This window comes from Brugia malayi (assembly GCF_000002995.4).
Source record: "Brugia malayi strain FR3 genome assembly, contig: Bm_008, whole genome shotgun sequence".
Taxonomy (NCBI): Eukaryota; Metazoa; Nematoda; class Chromadorea; order Rhabditida; family Onchocercidae; genus Brugia; species Brugia malayi.
The window spans coordinates 323559-347503 of record NW_025062285.1 but is presented as its reverse complement, the minus strand read 5'-3'; the positions used below and the strand labels follow the sequence as shown (position 1 = coordinate 347503).

The 23945-nt window shown below is 27.9% G+C and overlaps 1 protein-coding gene across 1 annotated transcript; it reads right to left on the bottom strand.

Annotated features, from left to right (window-relative positions):
- Window positions 1-1885: 1885 nt before the first annotated feature.
- On the bottom strand, window positions 1886-22152 carry Bma-pde-6 (35-cyclic nucleotide phosphodiesterase family protein; the record flags this gene model as incomplete). Its single annotated transcript, XM_043082761.1, has 17 exons — window positions 1886-2143; window positions 2303-2443; window positions 3353-3615; window positions 4081-4186; window positions 4656-4793; window positions 5039-5239; window positions 9938-10030; window positions 11167-11241; window positions 11600-11711; window positions 12439-12606; window positions 12889-12974; window positions 13187-13288; window positions 13690-13741; window positions 13911-13967; window positions 14462-14565; window positions 14682-14756; window positions 21970-22152. The coding sequence occupies 17 exons, from the start codon at window positions 22150-22152 to the stop codon at window positions 1886-1888; spliced, it is 2214 nt and encodes a 737-aa protein (XP_042938695.1).
- Between the last annotated feature and the right edge of the window lie 1793 nt (window positions 22153-23945).

Sequence of the window (23945 nt, the reverse complement as noted above, 5' to 3'; positions counted from 1 at the left end):
GTAAAAAATAAAAAAAAAAAATGTATTACATTTCATAAATTTACATTACTTTCGAATCATATTTTAATTATCGCTGATAAGAATGTTGATAAAAATTTGTTATCAGCCCTAAATACTACTCCAATATAATATAATCACTCAATTAAAAAATTTTGAAACTTTCTTTGAGTTTGAAATTTTAGAGACTTTTTGGAAGTTATATAATTATTTCTTTTTTTTTTTTTTCATTTGGATAAGTTATACATAATATTCAATTATTTAACCGTGTAACTCGCAGATAAATTTTACAATTTAATTATCTACTTTTGTTGCAAAAAAAAAAAAATTAAGAAATATTTTTTAGTGATTTTAAATTTAGAATAAATCAAAGATATATAATTACCATTTTCGAAGGCTTTTTGAAATGGTATGGAAATTTGATCGGTCGCAACAATTTAAAAAGAAAATCTTAACTGTTTTTAACAGTTTTGAATTTCAAATTTACTATCTTAATTAAAAAAGCTAGAAAGACATTAAATATTATTGCAAAAGTAGTAATAACAATAAGAACAAATAATATAATTTTAAGCATTTTTTTTCTTTTTTTTTTTTATACAATTATTTTCAACGAATAGCAAAACCTGAAAAAAGCAACTTAATTAGGAGCTTAATTTATTAGAATTATTAATTTAATATCAAAATGAAAAGAATTTAATATTCAAAGTTTCACGGTGTGAAATCTCGAAATGACTACGATGAAAAATATAATTTTCTCTTTTCACTTCGTTTACTTTTTAACTTAAACAAATTAAAGTTTATATAATTAAAATTGCATTAAACAAATATTACTTTTTATATTATGTGACTGTAACTATTTTAGTAACAAATGAAATATTTTAACAAAAAATGCATATAGTAACTTTCAATGGAACAAAGTGTTAAAATTGTCAATCGAAAATTAAAAGATAAAAGTCAATTCAAGGAAGTAACTAACTTTGAGATTAAATTACAGGGTATCTCAAATGGGTCAAGTCTTTATCACCTGAACAGTAGATGATATCTATCTGATCAAATCAAATACTTCAATTATGACTTAAAATATTTCTGTGATAAATGAGGCAAGAAAGATCATTTCATTTCTTTCCTATACAATTCATAATCACTTGATGATATCAGAGCAGAGCAACTGATAATTCCATGCTTATAATCAATGTATTTCAGTGATTGAAAGTTTTTTTCCATGGAAAATTTGTAAAAAACTTTTCTGAACCATATCAGTTCATTATCATTAGAATACTGAACCATATCAGTTCATTATCATTAGAATACTGAACCATATCAGTTCATTATCATTAGAATACTGAACCATATCAGTTCATTATCATTAGAATACTGAACCATATCAGTTCATTATCATTAGAGTATTAAGTGAAACAGAGTTTAACTCATAAAATGAGTGAAAGCATTAAAATCAGGAATACTTCAGAAAAGTTCATATAATATTAACTTATAAATTGAAAATCCCTCTCATTTCAAAATTTACAAATTTAATCAATTAAAAATTATTATGAATATGCGATACAATAAATCACATATTTTTTTTTTAATAATAATAATTAATAATAATAGCAATAATAATAATAAATGCAAATAGGTGTGCTATACATTTATTCCTTCTAATATTAATAAACAATATTATTATGTTTAACATAAATGTGATGAAGGATAGCAATATTGATTGATTGATTGATTGATTGAAGTTGCTGTTAATTTAAAATAAAATAATGACAATTTGAGAGTAAGTGTTCATCTATTTATGGCATAAGTGTTCATCTATTTATGACGTAAGTGTTCATCTATTCATGACGTAAGTGTTCATCTATTTATGACGTAAGTGTTCATCTATTTATGACGTAAGTGTTCTGTTATCACATAAGTGTGCATTCTTTGATGGATTCCAATCTGCTGTTTTTTGTCGCCATTTTTCATAATTCATTTCCAATTGTGTAAGCAAATTTGGAAGATTTGAAAATTGCGTCCAACACGTAAATGCTTCACGTGCGAACATATCAATAAAACCGCATTGCGTTAATGGTACGTTGCATACGTTACGATCAAATAATTCCATCGTCAATGGTAAACCTTTTTCACGTTCTTCACTTGTCTAAATAATTAAGTAAACTTTAGTTAAAATAAATGAATTATTTGATTAAAAGCTTAAATTAAATTAATTAATTACTCAATCAATTCTCACCACTCATAATTAACTCTGACATCTAATTAACTAATTAATTAATTAAGAGCAAATTAATCTCATAAAAACCTGATCGAAATATTCTTCCACAATACGCATCGCCCATTTCTCACACAATTCCCATTCTCTCGTCGGATTGCCAATATCGGCGCATTTAATTAGCATTCGACAAATTGTCAGTGATATGTTATTCTCATTTTCTTCATTATCCTATATTTTTCTTTTTAATTTGAAATGAAATTTTTGAGAAAAATTTTTTGAAAGTTTTTCAAACAAAATTTTTTCAAATTAATAAAAATTATTTCAAGAATGAAATCAAAATTGATAATATTATTGAGTGTAAATTAAAAAATTTAACATTTTTTGTAATATAATTTAAAAAAAAAAAAAAGAAATTGACTATGAAAATTTTTATTCAAATGTTTAAAGATGCAAAAAATTATTGCTAAATAATGTCTAATTGTCCTAATTCAATTTTTTAATAAAAAAAAAAAATTTAAAAATGAAATTTTTGCTCAAAGAGAAAGTTTTGCGAAAACGAATCATAACTGAAAAATATTAAATTTTCAAATTCAATTTTTATAAAATATAAATCAAATTTTGTTAGCAATAGCAAAATATTACCTTATGGAAACAATTTTCTCTTTTTTTCGAGGAAATTTTATGAAATCTAAAAAAAGAAAAACTTTCTCTCTCTTCCTCATCTTTCCCTCCCATAAAAAATTTATGCATTTGTATTGTTTATCAAAAAATAAACAATACTTTTTCACTTATACATTTGTTATATTTTATTATTCCTTTTCAAATATATGTGCTATTCTATACTATAATAATAATAAAATACTAAATTAAATAATAATAACATATTAACAATAATTAATTATTAATCGTTTTATTTTTAATAATAATAATTGACAAAATGATAATAATAAAATAATAAAGATATTCTCATTAGTGAAATTGATTTTAGTTATGATTAAGAAATAAAATAAAAAGAAAATTTAGAAAAAAATGATATGAAACAAAGAAGTATTAATTTTGAAATTTGAAATAAATCACAGAAATATTTATTTCGAGTAGTGTAAGCTTTAGCTTTCAGTAGCTTTTCACGAGTGATACCTTTAAATTCGAGACAACTTGTTGAAATTTCGTTAGATACTCGAAATGTCGACTCATATCAGTGGCTAGGACCATTTCAACCGTGGCTTGTCGTAATGTTGTGAATTCTTCTCGGGTAAGTCTGGCAAAGATATTAATATCAGTGGTACTTTGCAAGGTAAGTTGAAATGCTAATGCTATGTGATGATTTTCTAGCACTGATTGATCGTTGTATAGCAATGCCAATGGTTGTTGAGTATTTATTAAAAAAGCATTGCCACGTCCTGAAATTAACTTTTTTTAATATATTTATTTTGAAGGATGCAATTACTAATTAATTTGAGTATATCATTGCAAGTAGATAACTTTGTTCGCTTTTCCCAGTAAGAATAGAAAAGAGCACAATGTGACATATTTGTTGACAATTGCTGCCTTAACTGTCATCCGTGAAATATTTTGCGATGGAAAGTAAGGTTTCTTCTAAAAAAGTAAGGTTTCTCGCTTCTAAAACTTTATGATAAGTGATAGCAAAACTGTCTTTTAATTAATTTATATTATGATTGCCTCTTAATTAATTTATATTAAGATCATCTTTTAATTAACGCTTGCAATTGGTCACTCTACGAAACCATGACAAGTTACTTTTACTAACCTTAAATTATCTGACCCACTGGAATCTGTAGTACTTGACGTGAATCAGTGGTACGTGGAATCAGTAAGACTAAGTGGAAAAGTGGAAAGGTATCTACCTGGATGATCTAAATCATGAACAGCGGCAGCTATTAAAGCTGCAGTAGCGTGTGCTTCCTGTACATAATGAGCAACGGTAGGACAATCAAGAAAAAATGACGTAGCCTGAAATAAGCCACGAATTTCCGGATTACATTGAAAGCTTTCGATATAATTACTAACCGTTAGAATTAATAATGCTTGAGATGTCATAGGAATGAATAGAAAGATACCTGTGAATAATCTAAATCAATTTAGAAGTGAAAATATAATTAATTAGTCAAAATCCAAACAAAGTACCTCCTTTTTTCCCTTTAAAAAAGACTTTTTTGAATTTTTTTTTTTTTGTTTTTTCTCATTATTTATCTGATGAAATATTCAATAAAATGATAAAACTGCTAGGATTTTCAGTGAATGAATGAAACTTCTAAAACATATGCAAATCATAAAGTAAAGAAGAAAAAAGCATTTAAATTATAATTTCACCTCTCGACCTGAATATAACAATGCCGGCAATCAGAACTACATTCAATAATAAATGAATTGTCTTCCTGCATGATACGGCTCAATTTCAGGAACCGGAAAAGTTAAAAACCTGTAAGACATCGGCGGCATGGGTAGCATTATGGTAGGGATTTACTGCATGATAATGCGCTTCAATGGCGTCAAACCAACGAGTAATTAAATCCATGGAACACTTCAATGTCTCATGGACCTTCCAACGCTCGAATATCTGCAATGTATCATCTCATTGAGTACCAATACTCTCTCACCTGAAAGGTAAGTATGAATCAGTCCATCCTTCCACCTCTCCAAAGGTAAGTATGAATCAGTCCATCCTTCCACCTCTCCAAAGGTAAGTATGAATCAGTCCATCCTTCCACCTCTCCACCTTTCTTCCTATTTTTCTACATTGTCTTTAATCTTTGACAAATGAATGCTTAATTATGTCACATGACACCATTTTTGCATGTTTACCTTTATTCCTAAATGCGAAAGTGCATGATTTTCAGAAATTCTTTCCAAATATAAAATATCAAAATTCCATTGAGTATCATTTAGTAAAGCATTGTGTACGTCTGTTGAAATACGTCGACAGCCGTCAAAACTATCCGATTTACGCTTAGCTTTGAACGCATCAACAACGGAACGTTTTCGAGTTCGAGGCATATGATGAATCTGTAAATAATAATTTGATATTAAAAATTTTATTATTCTAATGAACAATGTCCCATAGCATGAAAAGACCCTAAAAGTTAGATCACTAATTTCTCTCATAAGTTAGATCACTAATTTCTCTCATAAGTTAGATCACTAATTTCTCTCATAAGTTAGGTCACTAATTTCTCTCATAAGTTAGATCACTAATTTCTCTCATAAGTTAGGTCAGTAATTTCTCTCATAAGTTAGATCACTAATTTCTCTCATAAGTTAGATCAGTAATTTCTCTCATAAGTTAGATCACTAATTTCTCTCATAAGTTAGATCACTAATTTCTTTCATAAGTTAGATCACTAATTTCTCTCATAAGTTAGGTCACTAATTTCTCTCATAAGTTAGGTCACTAATTTCTCTCATAAGTTAGATCAGTAATTTCTCTCATAAGTTAGGTCACTAATTTCTCTCATAAGTTAGATCACTAATTTCTTCATAAGTTAGATCACTAATTTCTCTCATAAGTTAGATCACTAATTTCTCTCATAAGTTAGATCACTAATTTCTCTCATAAGTTAGATCACTAATTTCTCTCATAAGTTAGATCACTAATTTCTCTCATAAGTTAGATCACTAATTTCTCTCATAAGTTAGATCACTAATTTCTCTCATAAGTTAGATCACTAATTTCTCTCATAAGTTAGTCACTAATTTCTCTCATAAGTTAGATCACTAATTTCTTAATTTCTCTCATAAGTTAGGTCACTAATTTCTCTCATAAGTTAGATCACTAATTTCTCTCATAAGTTAGATCACTAATTTCTCTCATAAGTTAGATCACTAATTTCTCTCATAAGTTAGATCACTAATTTCTCTCATAAGTTAGATCACTAATTTCTCTCATAAGTTAGATCACTAATTTCTCTCATAAGTTAGATCACTAATTTCTCTCATAAGTTAGGTCACTAATTTCTCTCATAAGTTAGATCACTAATTTCTCTCATAAGTTAGATCACTAATTTCTCTCATAAGTTAGATCACTAATTTCTCTCATAAGTTAGATCAGTAATTTCTCTCATAAGTTAGGTCACTAATTTCTCTCATAAGTTAGGTCACTAATTTCTCTCATAAGTTAGATCACTAATTTCTCTCATAAGTTAGATCACTAATTTCTCTCATAAGTTAGATCACTAATTTCTCTCTCATAAGTTAGATCACTAATTTCTCTCATAAGTTAGATCAGTAATTTCTCTCATAAGTTAGATCACTAATTTCTCTCATAAGTTAGATCACTAATTTCTCTCATAAGTTAGAATCACTAATTTCTCTCATAAGTTAGGTCACTAATTTCTCTCATAAGTTAGATCACTAATTTCTCTCATAAGTTAGATCACTAATTTCTCTCATAATTAGATCACTAATTTCTTTCATAAGTTAGATCACTAATTTCTCTCATAAGTTAGATCACTAATTTCTTTCATAAGTTAGATCACTAATTTCTCTCATAAGTTAGATCACTAATTTCTCTCATAAGTTAGATCACTAATTTCTCTCATAAGTTAGATCACTAATTTCTCTTCATAAGTTAGATCACTAATTTCTCTCATAAGTTAGATCACTAATTTCTCTCATAAGTTAGATCACTAATTTCTTTCATAAGTTAGATCACTAATAAGTTAGGTCACTAATTTCTCTCATAAGTTAGATCACTAATTTCTCTCATAAGTTAGATCACTAATTTCTTTCATAAGTTAGGTCACTAATTTCTCTCATAAGTTAGATCAGTAATTTCTCTCATAAGTTAGATCACTAATTTCTCTCATAAGTTAGATCACTAATTTCTCTCATAAGTTAGATCACTAATTTCTCTCATAAGTTAGATCACTAATTTCTCTCATAAGTTAGATCACTAATTTCTCTCATAAGTTAGATCACTAATTTCTCTCATAAGTTAGATCACTAATTTCTCTCATAAGTTAGATCACTAATTTCTCTCATAAGTTAGATCACTAATTTCTCTCATAAGTTAGATCAGTAATTTCTCTCATAAGTTAGATCACTAATTTCTCTCATAAGTTAGATCACTAATTTCTCTCATAAGTTAGATCACTAATTTCTCTCATAAGTTAGATCACTAATTTCTCTCATAAGTTAGATCACTAATTTCTTTCATAAGTTAGATCACTAATTTCTCTCATAAGTTAGATCACTAATTTCTCTCATAAGTTAGATCACTAATTTCTCTCATAAGTTAGATCACTAATTTCTTTCATAAGTTAGTCACTAATTTCTCTCATAAGTTAGATCACTAATTTCTCTCATAATGTTATTGATCATAATTTCTCTATAATTAATCATATTTTTCATAAGTTAGTTATTTCTCTCATAAGTTAGATCACTAATTTCTCTCATAAGTTAGATCACTAATTTCTCTCATAAGTTAGATCACTAATTTCTCTCATAAGTTAGATCACTAATTTCTCTCATAAGTTAGGTCACTCACTAATTTCTCTCATAAGTTAGGATCACTAATTTCTCTCATAAGTTAGATCACTAATTTCTTCATAAGTTAGTCACTAATTTCTCTCATAAGTTAGATCACTAATTTCTCTCATAAGTTAGGTCACTAATTTCTCTCATAAGTTAGATCACTAATTTCTCTCATAAGTTAGATCACTAATTTCTCTCATAAGTTAGATCACTAATTTCTCTCATAAGTTAGATCACTAATTTCTCTCATAAGTTAGATCACTAATTTCTCTCATAAGTTAGATCACTAATTTCTTCTCATAAGTTAGAGATCACTAATTTCTCTCATAAGTTAGATCATAATTTCTTCATAAGTTATCACTAATTTCTCTCATAAGTTAGATCACTAATTTCTCTCATAAGTTAGATCACTAATTTCTCTCATAAGTTAGATCACTAATTTCTCTCATAAGTTAGGTCACTAATTTCTCTCATAAGTTAGATCACTAATTTCTTCTCATAAGTTAGATCACTAATTTCTCTCATAAGTTAGATCACTAATTTCTCTCATAAGTTAGATCACTAATTTCTCTCTCATAAGTTAGGTCACTAATTTCTCTCATAAGTTAGATCACTAATTTCTCTCATAAGTTAGATCACTAATTTCTCTCATAAGTTAGATCACTAATTTCTCTCATAAGTTAGATCACTAATTTCTCTCATAAGTTAGATCACTAATTTCTCTCATAAGTTAGGTCACTAATTTCTCTCATAAGTTAGATCACTAATTTCTCTCATAAGTTAGGTCACTAATTTCTCTCATAAGTTAGATCACTAATTTCTCTCATAAGTTAGATCACTAATTTCCTCTCATAAGTTAGATCACTAATTTCTCTCATAAGTTAGGTCACTAATTTCTCTCATAAGTTAGATCACTAATTTCTCTCATAAGTTAGATCAGTAATTTCTCTCATAAGTTAGATCACTAATTTCTCTCATAAGTTAGATCACTAATTTCTTTCATAAGTTAGATCACTAATTTCTCTCATAAGTTAGGTCACTAATTTCTCTCATAAGTTAGGTCACTAATTTCTCTCATAAGTTAGATCAGTAATTTCTCTCATAAGTTAGGTCACTAATTTCTCTCATAAGTTAGATCAGTAATTTCTCTCATAAGTTAGTCACTAATTTCTCTCATAAGTTAGATCAGTAATTTCTCTCATAAGTTAGATCACTAATTTCTCTCATAAGTTAGATCACTAATTTCTCTCATAAGTTAGGTCACTAATTTCTCTCATAAGTTAGATCACTAATTTCTCTCATAAGTTAGGTCACTAATTTCTCTCATAAGTTAGATCACTAATTTCTCTCATAAGTTAGGTCACTAATTTCTCTCATAAGTTAGATCACTAATTTCTCTCATAAGTTAGGTCACTAATTTCTCTCATAAGTTAGATCAGTAATTTCTCTCATAAGTTAGATCACTAATTTCTCTCATAAGTTAGATCAGTAATTTCTCTCATAAGTTAGGTCACTAATTTCTCTCATAAGTTAGATCACTAATTTCTCTCATAAGTTAGGTCACTAATTTCTCTCATAAGTTAGATCAGTAATTTCTCTCATAAGTTAGATCAGTACTTTCTCTCATAAGTTAGGTCACTAATTTCTCTCATAAGTTAGATCACTAATTTCTCTCATAAGTTAGGTCACTAATTTCTCTCATAAGTTAGATCAGTAATTTCTCTCATAAGTTAGATCACTAATTTCTCTCATAAGTTAGATCAGTAATTTCTCTCATAAGTTAGGTCACTAATTTCTCTCATAAGTTAGATCACTAATTTCTCTCATAAGTTAGGTCACTAATTTCTCTCATAAGTTAGATCAGTAATTTCTCTCATAAGTTAGATCACTAATTTCTCTCATAAGTTAGATCAGTAATTTCTCTCATAAGTTAGATCACTAATTTCTCTCATAAGTTAGGTCACTAATTTCTCTCATAAGTTAGATCAGTAATTTCTCTCATAAGTTAGATCACTAATTTCTCTCATAAGTTAGATCACTAATTTCTCTCATAAGTTAGATCACTAATTTCTTTCATAAGTTAGATCACTAATTTCTTTCATAAGTTAGATCAGTACTTTCTCTCATAAGTAAAGAGTTATAAGCTGATAACAACGATTAAATTATCACTACACGTTAATGAGAACATTCAGTTCAGATATGAAAATATTTGAAGCGAGAAAAACAACTGACACGTATCAATCCATCATAATAGCCAGTTGCTATCCGGTCATTATTACCGAAACGTGTTATTGTCGGAGCGTATAATTCGGATGATGATAACACCTGAAATGATTAATTACATTTCTAATTAATGTAGGAAGAAAAAAACAAAGCGACGAAGGTTAATTTAAAGGAAAATTAACAGAATTGGAAGAATTGAGCATTCCATAAAGATTAAGATTCTTTTCAATTTGAAACTTTTAGAGATGAATAAATGAAATAAGTTAAAAAATGAGAAGAAAACGAAATAAGTTGAAAAAAAATGGAAGAATAATCGGTGGATGTCTGAGATGCATTCCATAAGTAGTAATTCCTGAACGGAACAGAACAGATGTAAGCATTAACGAATTTACTTTGTTCAAATTTTCTAGTTAAGGAGCAGAATCACTGTTCATGAAAATTCTCGACAGGAAGTATAATTTCAGTGAAAGTTTTGATTAAGATAAAATCATTGTGGGATTTGTTCTAATCTCTGTGAGTGATTAAAATTCTTTTATGAGTGCTATGATGTGTTTTCATTAATATTGCATATGACATATGACATTGTTGATCACAAATTTTAAATTTCATTTCATGAAAATGTTTCAGAGAAAAGAAAAATTTTAATTTGTATGATAATAAGAGAATTACTTATTATTTGTATTCTGATTCATATGTATATAATATCGATACAATAACAGTAATGAAACAACAACTATTGTTGCATATTAAATTTTCTGAAATTAGTTGGCTTTTAACCTTACCTTTTCTTTTTTTATTTGAATCTATGCAGCTAAAATATGCTACTGTAATTCAGGAAAATTACAAGTCTGTTGAAATGAATTTATGATTTTAGACTAGGCTTCCTCAATTTCTAGGCCTCACTTCTTACTTACTTCACTGATTAATTGATTACTTTCATTACTATACTTTGTTTCATTATTAACATTTATTGTTCATTTACCAATTCATTATACTAATTACTTTATATACAACTCTCATCCTGAATGTAATCAATAAAATGTATTATTTCAGCCTGAAAATTAACAAGCTTTTCAAGCAGGAAAATTTAGAATCTGTTTTTATGAGCTCAGAAACATATATCAAAAACAGTAGTAATAATAAAAAGTGGAATTAGCTAAGATATATCCTATTCACTTACTTATTGGAAATACCCAAAAGGCAAGTAAGCATTCCATTAATGATGTAAATTTACTAACTCTGATTGCATCTCGAAGAATTTGTTGTGTTTGCTCGTCTGCTCTCGTCATAGCATCTCGTAAAGAGAATAATACCTCAAAATATGAATTATTTTATGAGATTTAGAATCAATTAGTATATGTCACATATTCAGAATAGAGTCAGTTTGCCATTAAAAGTTGTGTCAACCAACTTAAACATAAACAAATTACACTAATTTGCATAAATTTCAGCAAGAATGTATTCTATTATGGCCTAATAATACTGTTACTGCAATATTTTTTCAAAAACATTAATTTTACTGTCAATTATAAGGTAAATGAGGTAAACTTTGTAAAAGAAAAGAAATGAAACATTACCTATGAAATGTTAAGACAAAGAAAAGGAAAATAATAAACAAAAATTGAAGTGGGAGAAAGGAAATAATTAATACCTTTATAGGTAGAAATTTACCTCACTGATAGGTGCATCGACTAGCCCTGTTTGTGATCGTTCACTTCGTATCGATGTGTTTGTGTGAAGCGTTGAATCACCGCTATTTCGTTTCAAGTAAACAAATTGTTGACTATAAGAAAAATAAGTTTAAGAAGTTTTCCTTCCATTTGCATACAGAAGACAGAGACAGTCAGAAGTTATCATCCGGTCAGTGGTCATCCCTACATACAGAAGACAGAGACAGTCCGAAGTTATCATCCGGTCAGTGGTCATCCCTACATACAGAAGACAGAGACAGTCAGAAGTTATCATCCGGTCAGTGGTCATCCCTACATACAGAAGACAGAGACAGTCAGAAGTTATCATCCGGTCAGTGGTCATCCCTACATACAGAAGACAGAGACAGTCAGAAGTTATCATCCGGTCAGTGGTCATCCCTACATACAGAAGACAGAGACAGTCCGAAGTTATCATCCGGTCAGTGGTCATCCCTACATACAGAAGACAGAGACAGTCAGAAGTTATCATCCGGTCAGTGGTCATCCCTACATACAGAAGACAGAGACAGTTCAAAGTTATCATCCGGTCATCGGTCGTTTCAACAAATTGTGCAGTAACCCTTGCCATATTCCATTGGGAGGTTTAATTTTAAGCATAAACATAATATATATTTTAAATTTTTGAAAAAGAAGTAAACAGCTTAATGATATATTAATTGGGAAAAGTTATTACTGCTGAAAAGATTAAGTTTATAATTAAACGGTGTGTCTGGTACTAATTAATTAAGCTTAAGATGATAATATTACCGGTATTTTGTAAAGACTGTAAACATGCTAATCTTTGTAAATATTATTAACCTAGTAGAACTTCCAGGTATTTGTATACATTGCCATTCATTACTTTCTTTTCGGGTAATTTCACCTTCTGTTGCTGTCACTGTAATAAAATCTTTCGATCGAATTGAATATTTTTGCTGCAATGATTTCCGTCGAATTTCGGATGATTTCGTGCCAAGTACTTCACTCCTTAAAGCGGAAAATCATAAAATGTCATCCGGTTCACTTCAAGACACTCATTCCATCACATAAATAACAAGCATTTAAGCTTATATTCCATCATATTCAAGCCTACCACATAAATTACTTCCAAATTTCAGAATTTCTTTGTGAATTCAGTTACTTAGAGTTGTCACAGATACTGTATTGCACAGTACAGTTTTCTCATTTAGATATACCGTACTACCACCATACAGTAACGTGATGACATCCTATGAATTCTGTCATACGGTATGGTACCATATAACTCACCGTTTGAAACCAGTGTTTGTTTCATAGGCGCGATTTATGTATTGCACTGTTAAAGCACTGTCACATATTTTAATTGGTTGACATACCTGTAAAGGTACTTATGCTCAATTTAAGGTAAGTGTTTACTTATGGCTAAACACAATTAACCGTTTATCACTTTGTTTCTACATTCGCTGCTAATATCGTAATTAGAAGAATTACTGCAATTATTTATTTAATCTAATTATGTAATATTATAATTCATAAAATAAAAATAAGAAGTAAAGCTTTGAGATTTTAGCATGGCTAATGATGGTACCTCGTCCAGGACAGCAAATATGGCAGGAGTAGCTCGCAAACGATTCGCAAGGCGTGCGAATAATTCACATAGGGAGATGTCCGTTGACGTTGACACGAACACCTGAAAATGGTTTTACGTGAAAATGAATTTATTAATGTGTATAATTTTAGCATCATTTATAAAGTTAGTATTAATAAGTATGATAAATATGAGGTATATAATAATTATTGAATTTAATTATTTTTAATTCCTTATCTATTGACTTATTTTAAGTGACAATTTTTATGGGACTATCATCTAATATACTTATCTAACAGTACATATACTTAATTTAGTATCGTATCTAATATACTTACAAATGTAAAATGGATGTCAAAGAAAAAGCGACAAATATTGATGATTGAAATGCGAATTTCCATAAGAATGCTGTGAAACTCTTAAATGCAACCCCTAATCAAAGTAATTTTATTATAAAGGTCATCTACCTGTTGAAATGTCAGTACGGAAAATAATAAACTTACATGGCAAAGGCTAAATTGTGAAAGCCAACGCCTACGTTTTTCGGATACCATCCTGGAATTATTTTAATAAAAAGCAAAATCGTTCATAAAAAGTTCAGAAAACTAAAAATTAAGAAAAAATTTTGAAACAAAAATTTGAAAAAAAATTTTAAACAGTATGAAGATTTTTTTCAAAATGTTGCACAACATTAAAATATAAAATTGGGAAAAGCATGAATTACCTGTCTGATAATGCAGCAAAAAAAACTTCGTCAGATGTTGGAAGGCAATGCATCGTTCTTCAATTGTAAATTACAACTTTTAAGCGAAAGGAAAAAACAAAAACAAAGAATTAAATGTTCTGATAATTTGAACTATTTAATGTGCAAAACTTTTCTTTCATAATTTTTTTGCTAAATTTTCCAAATATTTACTAAATTTAATTTCCAGAAAACTTCTAATCCACAAAACTTCTTCCGATAACTCAAAATAGCTTTATTGTATTTCACTATTCAAATCAGATATTTTAAACAATAAAAGAAAATTTGATTCCAACTCTTTTAATGAATTTAAAAAATGCGGCGGTGTTTATCATTGTTAGCCTAAACAGCGATTGAAATTGATTAACAATTTAAATAGCTCTGCTAATTTATTGCCTTAAAAAGCCAAGTTTTAACTTAAAATTTGACCAACAGTTACATTTGAAGAAATTAATCGAGGAAAATGCCCCATGAAGAATTAATAAAATTAAGAAGAAAGTTAGCTCTTTTAATGTGATGATAAATTGAGTTACTTGGCAAAGGTAGCAATATCAGGTAGTCGAATATCCACCAGAACTAGCAGTGGTTTTTGTTGTTGGTAATTAACTTCGGCAATACCTGCCGTTGCTTTGACAACCTGAAAAGAAAATTTTTGAAAAAGAAAAAATCATTAAATAAATTATGATTTTTTGCTTTTAAAATTTTAAATTAAAATGAAAAGAAGAAAGAAAGAAAATAAATGAAATGAAATACCTGCCATCCATTTGATCGAAGATTTTCAATAAAAAGACAATCAATTGGTTGCCGATTTGCTGTTACGAACAGTGCCTACAAGAAATTTCATTTTAGACTTTTATATTGGTTAAATATTTCAAGTTTTTAGAGTATGCCAAGCCAGATCAGGCCAAGCCAAGTCGAATTAAGTAAGTAAGATAAGCTAGCCTAAGCCAAGTAGCTTCTTTTACACAAAATATTTACTATATATGCTTCAAGAAATGATATATTTCACTGATTCAATCAATAAACACATATCAGTAAGATTCAATCATTTAATGAAATATTCAAACATTCAAAATTACTGCTCTATTGCGTCTTATTACTTTCACTTTAATTATTAATATGTCTTAGCTAACTTTAATTCATTCTTTAAATATTATGGAATAAAAAATTTTAATTTATAATTTGGTAAGATCAGCTGAAATGTTTATTACTATTATTATTATTATTATTATTATTATTATTATTATTATTATTATTAGTAAGATACTAGATGACACCTTTAGAAATCAATAATATAAATGAATGTTTATTTAAGACAACAAATACAACTACTCATTCATTTACACGTATATTTACGTAAATCTTTTTTTTTTTTTTTTTTGAAAAAGAAACTATTACATTTGTTAATAACGTTTATTTAAAAAAAAAAAAAAAAATGAAAGAAATTGATGTGAACTTTTGAAATTAATGAATGAAAAAAACAGTTTTCTGTTTTAATTTATGGAAAATGTAATTTAATTTTTTGGAATATATTTTTTCACAGTTTAGTTTTTCCATTTTTTTACTTTTTATTCCTCTTTTTCTTTTAAAAAATAAATAGAAGATGGAACAAGTTTTTACCAAACAGAAGACAACAAAATAAAGAGAAATAAACAAACAAACAGGTAGATGGAGAGAGAGAGGGAGGGAGAGAGGGTGAGAGTAAATTAAAATGCTTTCGTTTTTTTTCATCAGTATTTTTGAAGAATTAGAAATAAATTTATAGCAAATTTAAAGAAAAACAAAATTCGGAAGTCGTTTAGTCTATATTAATTGTTTAGAAATAAATTTAAGTTACTGAGGCAGTAAATATTTCAAAAACAAACTGATCATATCATTGTGATAGTGGAAAATAAATAAATGTTAAATTTGTAAAAAAATATTTAAGAAACAAAAAAAAAAATTTTTTTTTTTTTTTGATAAAAAGCAATCTTTATGACTTTCAATAGGATTCTCTATTAAGATTACAAAAGAAAAGATCAAAAAGTGATTATAATTATTACTTTCATCATTTCATAAATAATTTGTTGTAATATTGTTTGCTTTCTTTTCTTTCGTTTTAATTATTAACGAACTTTTAACTTGTTATATTTTAACTTACTTAACAAATTTTAACTTGTTATATTTTAACTTACTTAACAAATTTTAACTTGTTATATTTTAACTTACTTAACAAATTTTAACTTGTTATATTTTAACTTACTTAACAAATTTTAACTTGTTATATTTTAACTTACTTAACAAATTTTAACTTGTTATATTTTAACTTACTTAACAAATTTTAACTTGTTATATTTTAACTTACTTAATAAATTTTAACTTGTTATATTTTAACTTACTTAACAAATTTTAACTTGTTATATTTTAACTTACTTAATAAATTTTAACTTATCATGTTTATTTTTTCTCATAGAAATCATTTCATTTCCCATTTGTTTATACTTTTCATTCTATGTTTAAAAGAAAAGAAAAAAAAAAAAAAACATTTGCAATCGTATAGTAATGAAATGTCATTGCTTGCAAAGAGAGAAAAGCAAAATAATTCAAATGAATGAATCATTTAAGTTCCTTTCTTCTCATCCATATTTAAGGGTCATTTAAAGTTCAATGCTCAATAAATTCATTGTTGAAAAGTTTTTTTTACACAAAATTGAACGAATTGGAAATTTTAATGACAATTGTTTGACGACATCATCCATTCATAATAGATAGTAGTAATATCAATTAGGTTTAGCTACTGAATTCATATAAAATTAGCATTTTGGTTTAGTTTGAATCTTTTTTTTAGATAGAAATTAAAATGTCATCAAATTGCTTTCTTCCATTCAATACTTTCTTTCTTCTTTTTATCATTGATTAATTGAAACACTCAAAAATTCTCCTTCCTTTTTCAGATGAAACTAATATTTTCTCAACGATAATCAATTTTAAACTTATCACATCATTTTTACCCATTCCTTAATTACCTAATCATTCATTTAATTCCTTTTCTTTTTCCTTTTTTCAGTTAATTTCATTCAGTGTTTTTGATCATTTTTTTTTTTTTTTTTATTTTGATTACCTAATATATTAATAGTGAACTTCAATTTATTGTGAAAGAATAAAATAAAGTAAACTAATGAGACATATTTCTCACCTATTTCAATTACATCATTTTACCTTCCCTCTTGTCAACCAAATTCTATTTGACATTTTTAGATTCCACCGTTTCACTATGCTAACAATTCAAAGATCATTTCCGTAGTAAACATAAATGATTAATAAACAAAACACGTGATTATTTATTCAAAATCTATTCTACTTTTTTTCTCTCTTCTTTTTTTGATTTTCATACTTTTTTTTTTTAAATTGCATTTGAAATTTTATCAATGTTTTACTATTTCACATATTTAAATACTCCAACAACTCATTATTTGTGTATGTTAAATTCATTTCCTCTTTTTTGCTTTATTCAAAAACAAAAATACTAAAATTTGAATATCTAAACAATTAAAATAGTAAAACATAAATGATTAATAATTAAAATATAAGAAATATATTAGCAAAGATACGCATAGTATCATCTGCCGTCCTTTTCTATTAATCTTTTGACATTTAGACTTTTTATTTATTTTCAAATTAAATACCATTTACATCACAGCCACTGTGCATCCTTTTTTCAGGAAATACTGTTAGAATAACTTACCTATAATTGCTAGTAATTTCTGTAGGTAAAAATATAACAGAAAAAAAAAAAAAAGAATTTGGTAAGTAAAATAAGGTATTATTTAATGAAACTTTCCGCAATTCAAATGACAGAAATGAAGAAAGAGAATGAAACGTGGAAGAAATGACACATTACCAGAATTTCCAGAATGACACATTACAGGTAAGCAAGGTAAGCAATCCTCACATTGCAGGTAAGCAATCCTCACATTGCAGGTAAGCAATCCTCGCATTACAGGTAAGCAATCTTCGCATTACAGGTAAGCAATCCTCGCATTACAGGTAAGCAATCCTCACATGGCAGGTAAGCAATCCTCACATTACAGGTAAGCAATCCTCGCATTACAGGTAAGCAATCTTCGCATTACAGGTAAGCAATCCTCGCATTACAGGTAAGCAATCCTCACATGGCAGGTAAGCAATCCTCACATTACAGGTAAGCAATCCTCAAATTACAGGCAAACAACCCTCAAATTACAGGTAAGTAATCCTTAGCTTTTCCCGCAACCGTAAGTTCTTTAAATTAGCTTACTGGAAAAATCCCTTACTTTTCACTTTCAAGAGACTTTTTAGCAGAAATAGTTAAAAACAATTCCATATACCGTGGAATTTCTCTAAGGAAAATAATTTTGCGGCGAGAGAGAGAGAAGGAAAGAGAGAGAATATCCAACTGTGATCTATAAGATACTTTTAATAATTTTGCATCTGAGAAACATTAAAATGATTACAGGTAAGCAAGGTAAACAATCCTCACATTTTGGTTGATTTTTAATAAAGAAAAAGTAATTTTCCTCCAATACAATAAGTAATTGTAGTATTTTCTCGTTTTTTTTTTTGCAAATATTTAGTTGAAAGTGATAAAAATGAAATGGGAAAGTTACCTTTATGCAAACAAAATTTATACTGAAATATGCAAAGTATTGATTAATTGGCTGATTGATTGATTATTGATTGATTGAAAGATCAATGTGTTAGTGATATTATAAATATGTGAAATTCTATTAAATATAAATATTTGTTTGTTAGAATGATGAAAATAGCAATAAAAATTCAGAAAAAAGAAAAGAAAAGAGAATTTTTTCATTCTTTCCTATCAAAGAGAATGAATTAGAAGTAACAACGAAAAAAGAATGAAAAATGATTTCATTATTATTTGAAAAGAAAAAACAAAACTCTCAAGAAATCTTGTTTAAAAAAATTTTTGTTTAGCTTCTACAAATAAATTATTAAATTTCTATATTTTGGGATTGTAAAACTAAACTGCCAAAATTTGATTTGTCGTATACTTTTTATTCTATAATTCCCGAAATATAAGGTAGAAGATTAAGTTATATTTTCAGTACTGCAAAACAAAGAATAAAAGTTGTTTTATCTGATTTTGTTGACTACAGCGATATAACTGATAATAATAATGATAATAATAAGTAATAATAATGATAATAGTAAGTAACAATATAATATTAATAATAATTAATAAAAACAATAAATATCAGCAACACTAACAGCAATGATATTGATGGCAACATTAGCAATACTGATAACAATAACAATATTAGTAGTGCTGATAACAATAACAACACCATTATAGCTTTTTTTATCATTACTACTATCATTTATCAGTTCTACGTATATTAATCTCGTTGATATCCCATTTCATCTGCTGAATTCCTCATTGTAATTTTAAATTCATGCGAAGCTGAAGAAGTTGGAAAGGAAGTAATAATTAGGGATTCAGATGACATTTGAGCCAGGCCATTATAGCCATTTATCGGAACACTATCAAGTATCATTCTCCCTCATTCAGCGGCTTACTTTTCCATCATTTCACCTGCCAATTCTTCCTTCTCTTTATCTATCATCACTCTCGACATTCAAGTATAATAAGAGGTTGATAATAATGAGTCAAACGAATATCAGTTTAATCACATCTCGAGACTTACTAACTGAACCTTTCATATCCCATAAGTTTCATGCTAATTTCCCAGCACTTTCTTCTCTCCCATCTCTTCTTCACCTGTCACCTACCTTCTCATCCAGTCTCGAGTCTCGACATTCAACTATTTTAAGGTGCTAACTAATTAAACACTCATTGGCTCACTTTTTTCTTTCCAGCTCTCTGCAATCGTATTAAACGAGACAAACTTGTGCATAACACACTTCAGTTGATTGGTTTTCTCAGTGAAGAGTGGATGCATGCATGCATTATGCATTACGCATGCATGCATGCATTATGCATTAAGCAATCATTCGCATCTGCATCTTATTACTACTTCTATGCAAAAACTGAAAGCAAATTTTCTAGTTGTCAATCTTTTAATTTTTCCCTTTTCTCTTCGTTTTTTTCTTCTTTTAAGTTTGTTTTATACAATTTAATCTAAGAAAAGGGAAATAAACAGAAAAGAAAACTGGTAGGACGTGTTTGAGAGAGAGAGAGAGGGAGAGAGTGCGGGGTGCTAGCGGTGTTTGAGAGAGTGCGGGGTGCTAGCGGTGTTTGAGAGAGTGCGGGGTGCTAGCGGTGTTTGAGAGAGTGCGGGGTGCTAGCGGTGTTTGAGAGAGTGCGGGGTGCTTTATTTGTACTAAATATACCGAAAATACCAAATGAAGGATATTTTATCATACTTCCCACTTACACAAATTCAAACATTGTCCACAAAAACAATAATTACTATTAGTTTCAATTATTGACATAATTAATTGAAGAAGGAAAAACTGAAAAAGGAGAAAATGCAGGGTAAGAAATTCCTATGATATCTTCTGAAATAAAAGTAAGTAAATAAGTAAGTAAGTAATCGATAATTATCGGAGAAAACTAAAAAAGAAAAAGTAAAACAAAGTCTAATTAAGTTATGCATTTATCCAATAACTTATATATTTTAACTACAATATAAACAATAAAAGTAATAATAGCAAAAAAAACAACAATTATGTTGAGATCAAGTTCAAACCAATAATATTAGTAATAGCGAGCGGAGCAGAAACTCTCAGATGGCGGGATTTTGCTAGCATTGGGACTTTATATTGATTGATTATATTAGTAATAGCGAGCGGAGCAGAAACTCTCAGATGGCGGGATTTTGCTAGGATTGGGACTTTATATTGATTGATTATATTAGTAATAGCGAGCGGAGCAGAAACTCTCAGATGGCGGGATTTTGCTAGGATTGGGACTTTATATTGATTGATTATATTAGTAATAGCGAGCGGAGCAGAAACTCTCAGATGGCGGGATTTTGCTAGGATTGGGACTTTATATTGATTGATTATATTAGTAATAGCGAGCGGAGCAGAAACTCTCAGATGGCGGGATTTTGCTAGCATTGGGACTTTATATTGATTGATTATATTAGTAATAGCGAGAATAAACATGGAAAATAAAATGATTAAATGATTACTTTCGATATTTGTGGACGCATTTTATCAGTTGCAATTTGATTTGATATCATTTCAACATTTTAATTTTTTAGTAGAAAAATCTTTAGGAAAGCAAATTTTCAATCAATTTTTCATGTCGCAGAGTGCTATAATTTTATTCAGTACTTTCCACCTTTCTCAATAGCAATAATTGTTGATTAAAACAGTGAGTGGGTGATAAGACATGAATCAGACTTGAAGAAGAATCATCTCTTTCATGTATCGCCCTCTCTCTTCCTAGCCTTAACTAATATTTCAGGCTTTTTAATAATTTAGGCCTTTTGTTCTTATAATCTGAACGTATAGTTTAATTATATTTATTGGTATTTGTTATCAAAAATGGTTAAACGAATTTAAAATAGAGCAAATGTATTGCATTTTAACATACAAAAAACAAAAAATGAAATTAACTTATTAATTGTTTGTGTAAATTGATTACCTTACTTTACCTTAGCTTACCTTACCTTACCTTTCAGAAATATGCTAACCAAATTTTTTTTTTACTCGCTTATTCAGCAAAGTAAAAATTTACCTCTCTCTCACTGTCAAAATATTCCTTTATCTTTTTATCTTCTTTGCACCGATATAATGATTAATTAAAAAGTGTTTCATTTAAGTTAAATTCATTTTTCAATTAATTAAATTTCAATTAATGCTTTTCATGCAGTTTAAAACTACAAAAGGAAGAATTGAACTTCTGACACACAACCAATTAATTTATAATTTTCTAAATTTCACTTTTTATCTTACTCCTTCATTCTTTTTTGCTTTCTTTTCAGAATTACTGGTAAATTTTTAATAAATGATAGCGATGGAAGAATTAATTATCAGATAAAATTATTTTTTAAATTAAGTGATATTATTAACAAGCAAAATAAAATCTAACCATTTTTTTTGGCTGTAGAAGCATTGGACCAAAATTATCAGGTATAATTAATGATTTCCGTCTAGTTGTTCCAGTTGCATTTGCAACACTTAGTGATTGCTGGGTGATATTATCACTATCCGAAGTGATAAGAGCAGTTGATGTTGTTCCGCCACTATTTGCTAAGCCACAGCACCATGGCATTTCGATTTATTTTTTATTTTTTTTTTCTTTTTTGACAAATTTTCTAATTTATAATTTAATAAATCAAATTATAGGAGAAAGGGAATTGTTTCAAAATGAAAATAAAAAATAAAATAAAATAAAATAAGGACGAATAGTAATAGCATAAAATGGAATTTGCTTTAGTGAGGTGAAAAGTTTTAATATTTTAATAATTATGGAAGCAGTAATAAATCCAAAAGAAATAACAGTAATAGTAATTAGTAGTAGTGGTAGTAATAGCTAATATTTCTGCACGCAATGTTAGAAATTTCAATAAATAAACATTAATTTCTATGTCAGAGTTTTCATAAAAACAAATTGATTGATGAATTGGTCGAGAAGTACCACAATTAATGCATCAGGTAGGTCTGAAACAGGTGATCGCTTATCATGCAAGCAGTAGGTAATTCATAAAGATAAATAGTTCAGACGGAATATTGAAAAGATTTAAGATGTAATAACAAAATGAAATATTTAAAAAAAAAAAAAAAAATGAATTTGAAATGCAATAAGCAAAATAAAAAATACAACGAAAGATTGTTGTGAATCTAAAATTGTGCATTAATTAAAGTGATAATATGAATGGAAAATAAACTATTTGCAGCATAAAGAATGATTGTATTAATTAGTTAAATAGTAAAAATAAGTCAATTAACGATAGAATTAATTAAAATGTTTATGAAATAAAGTAAAAAAAAAAATTGAAATGGAAATGTGGAGACAATGACATTTGATGTGATTCATTACCTATGGATGAAATAAGTTAATCTCTTTTTTTTAAGAAAGAAAACAGCAAGTAAACAATTATTAGCGAAATTTTAGAAGTAAGCATCAGCCATAAAATCATCATAAAAATTTAAGTTGAAAAGTCATTAAACAACGGAAAACGTCAATTGATGTCACCGATGTGACGAAGAGAAAAAACATTGTTGTAATTTCATCAACAGCTGTAGAATATCGTTTATTTATTCAGTCTGTTTCAATTCATTTAATAGTAAGTAATAAAGATGAAATCATCATAAAAGTTTAACTTAACATTTCTCACTGCAACATTTCAAATTTATTTTTATACTTTAAAAAATAGTCACAGATTGAAAATGTGAAAGAAAAAGAAAGTTTTGATCACAATATTAAAATGAAAACAAATGATAGAAAATGAAAGTTGAAATATTTTAAATACTTTAAACCTTTAAATATATTGCTTGAACTTTTAAAGTATTTAAAGTAATACGATGGAAACTTTCAAAGCAAATAATTCAATAATTTATAAAAGGAAAAAAGGGGCGAAATTATGAAGTTAAATGGCATCAACAAAAACAATTAAATTTAAATGTTGTTGTGATAAAATGGATAAAAACACTTAGTGCTTATTTGTGCTAAAGAATTTTAAATAAGTGAAAGGATTATAAAACAATGGTGAAGGATATAAATCTGCCTTGATTGATAAGGCCTTTTTTTTGAAGCCAAAAGAAACAGCCAAGTAATATGTGATTCTCTGACTTAGTAAACTATGAGGGCGTTTTTTTTTTTGCTTTTGTTTTGCATCAAAAGTGTAAATTTAAAATCAAATAAATTTCGAACTTCAATGCAAGGACAAAAAATTCAAAGAGTCTACAGACGTTAACATTATTCTTTAGCAACTGCAAATGCATGCACTACTCAAAAATGCATCATTCTAGGTGCAGCTGCATATGCAAGTATCATTCAAAACTTGTTTCAAGTGCAACTGCACATGTATACATTAGCTAAACTGTACATTCCGTACATCATTT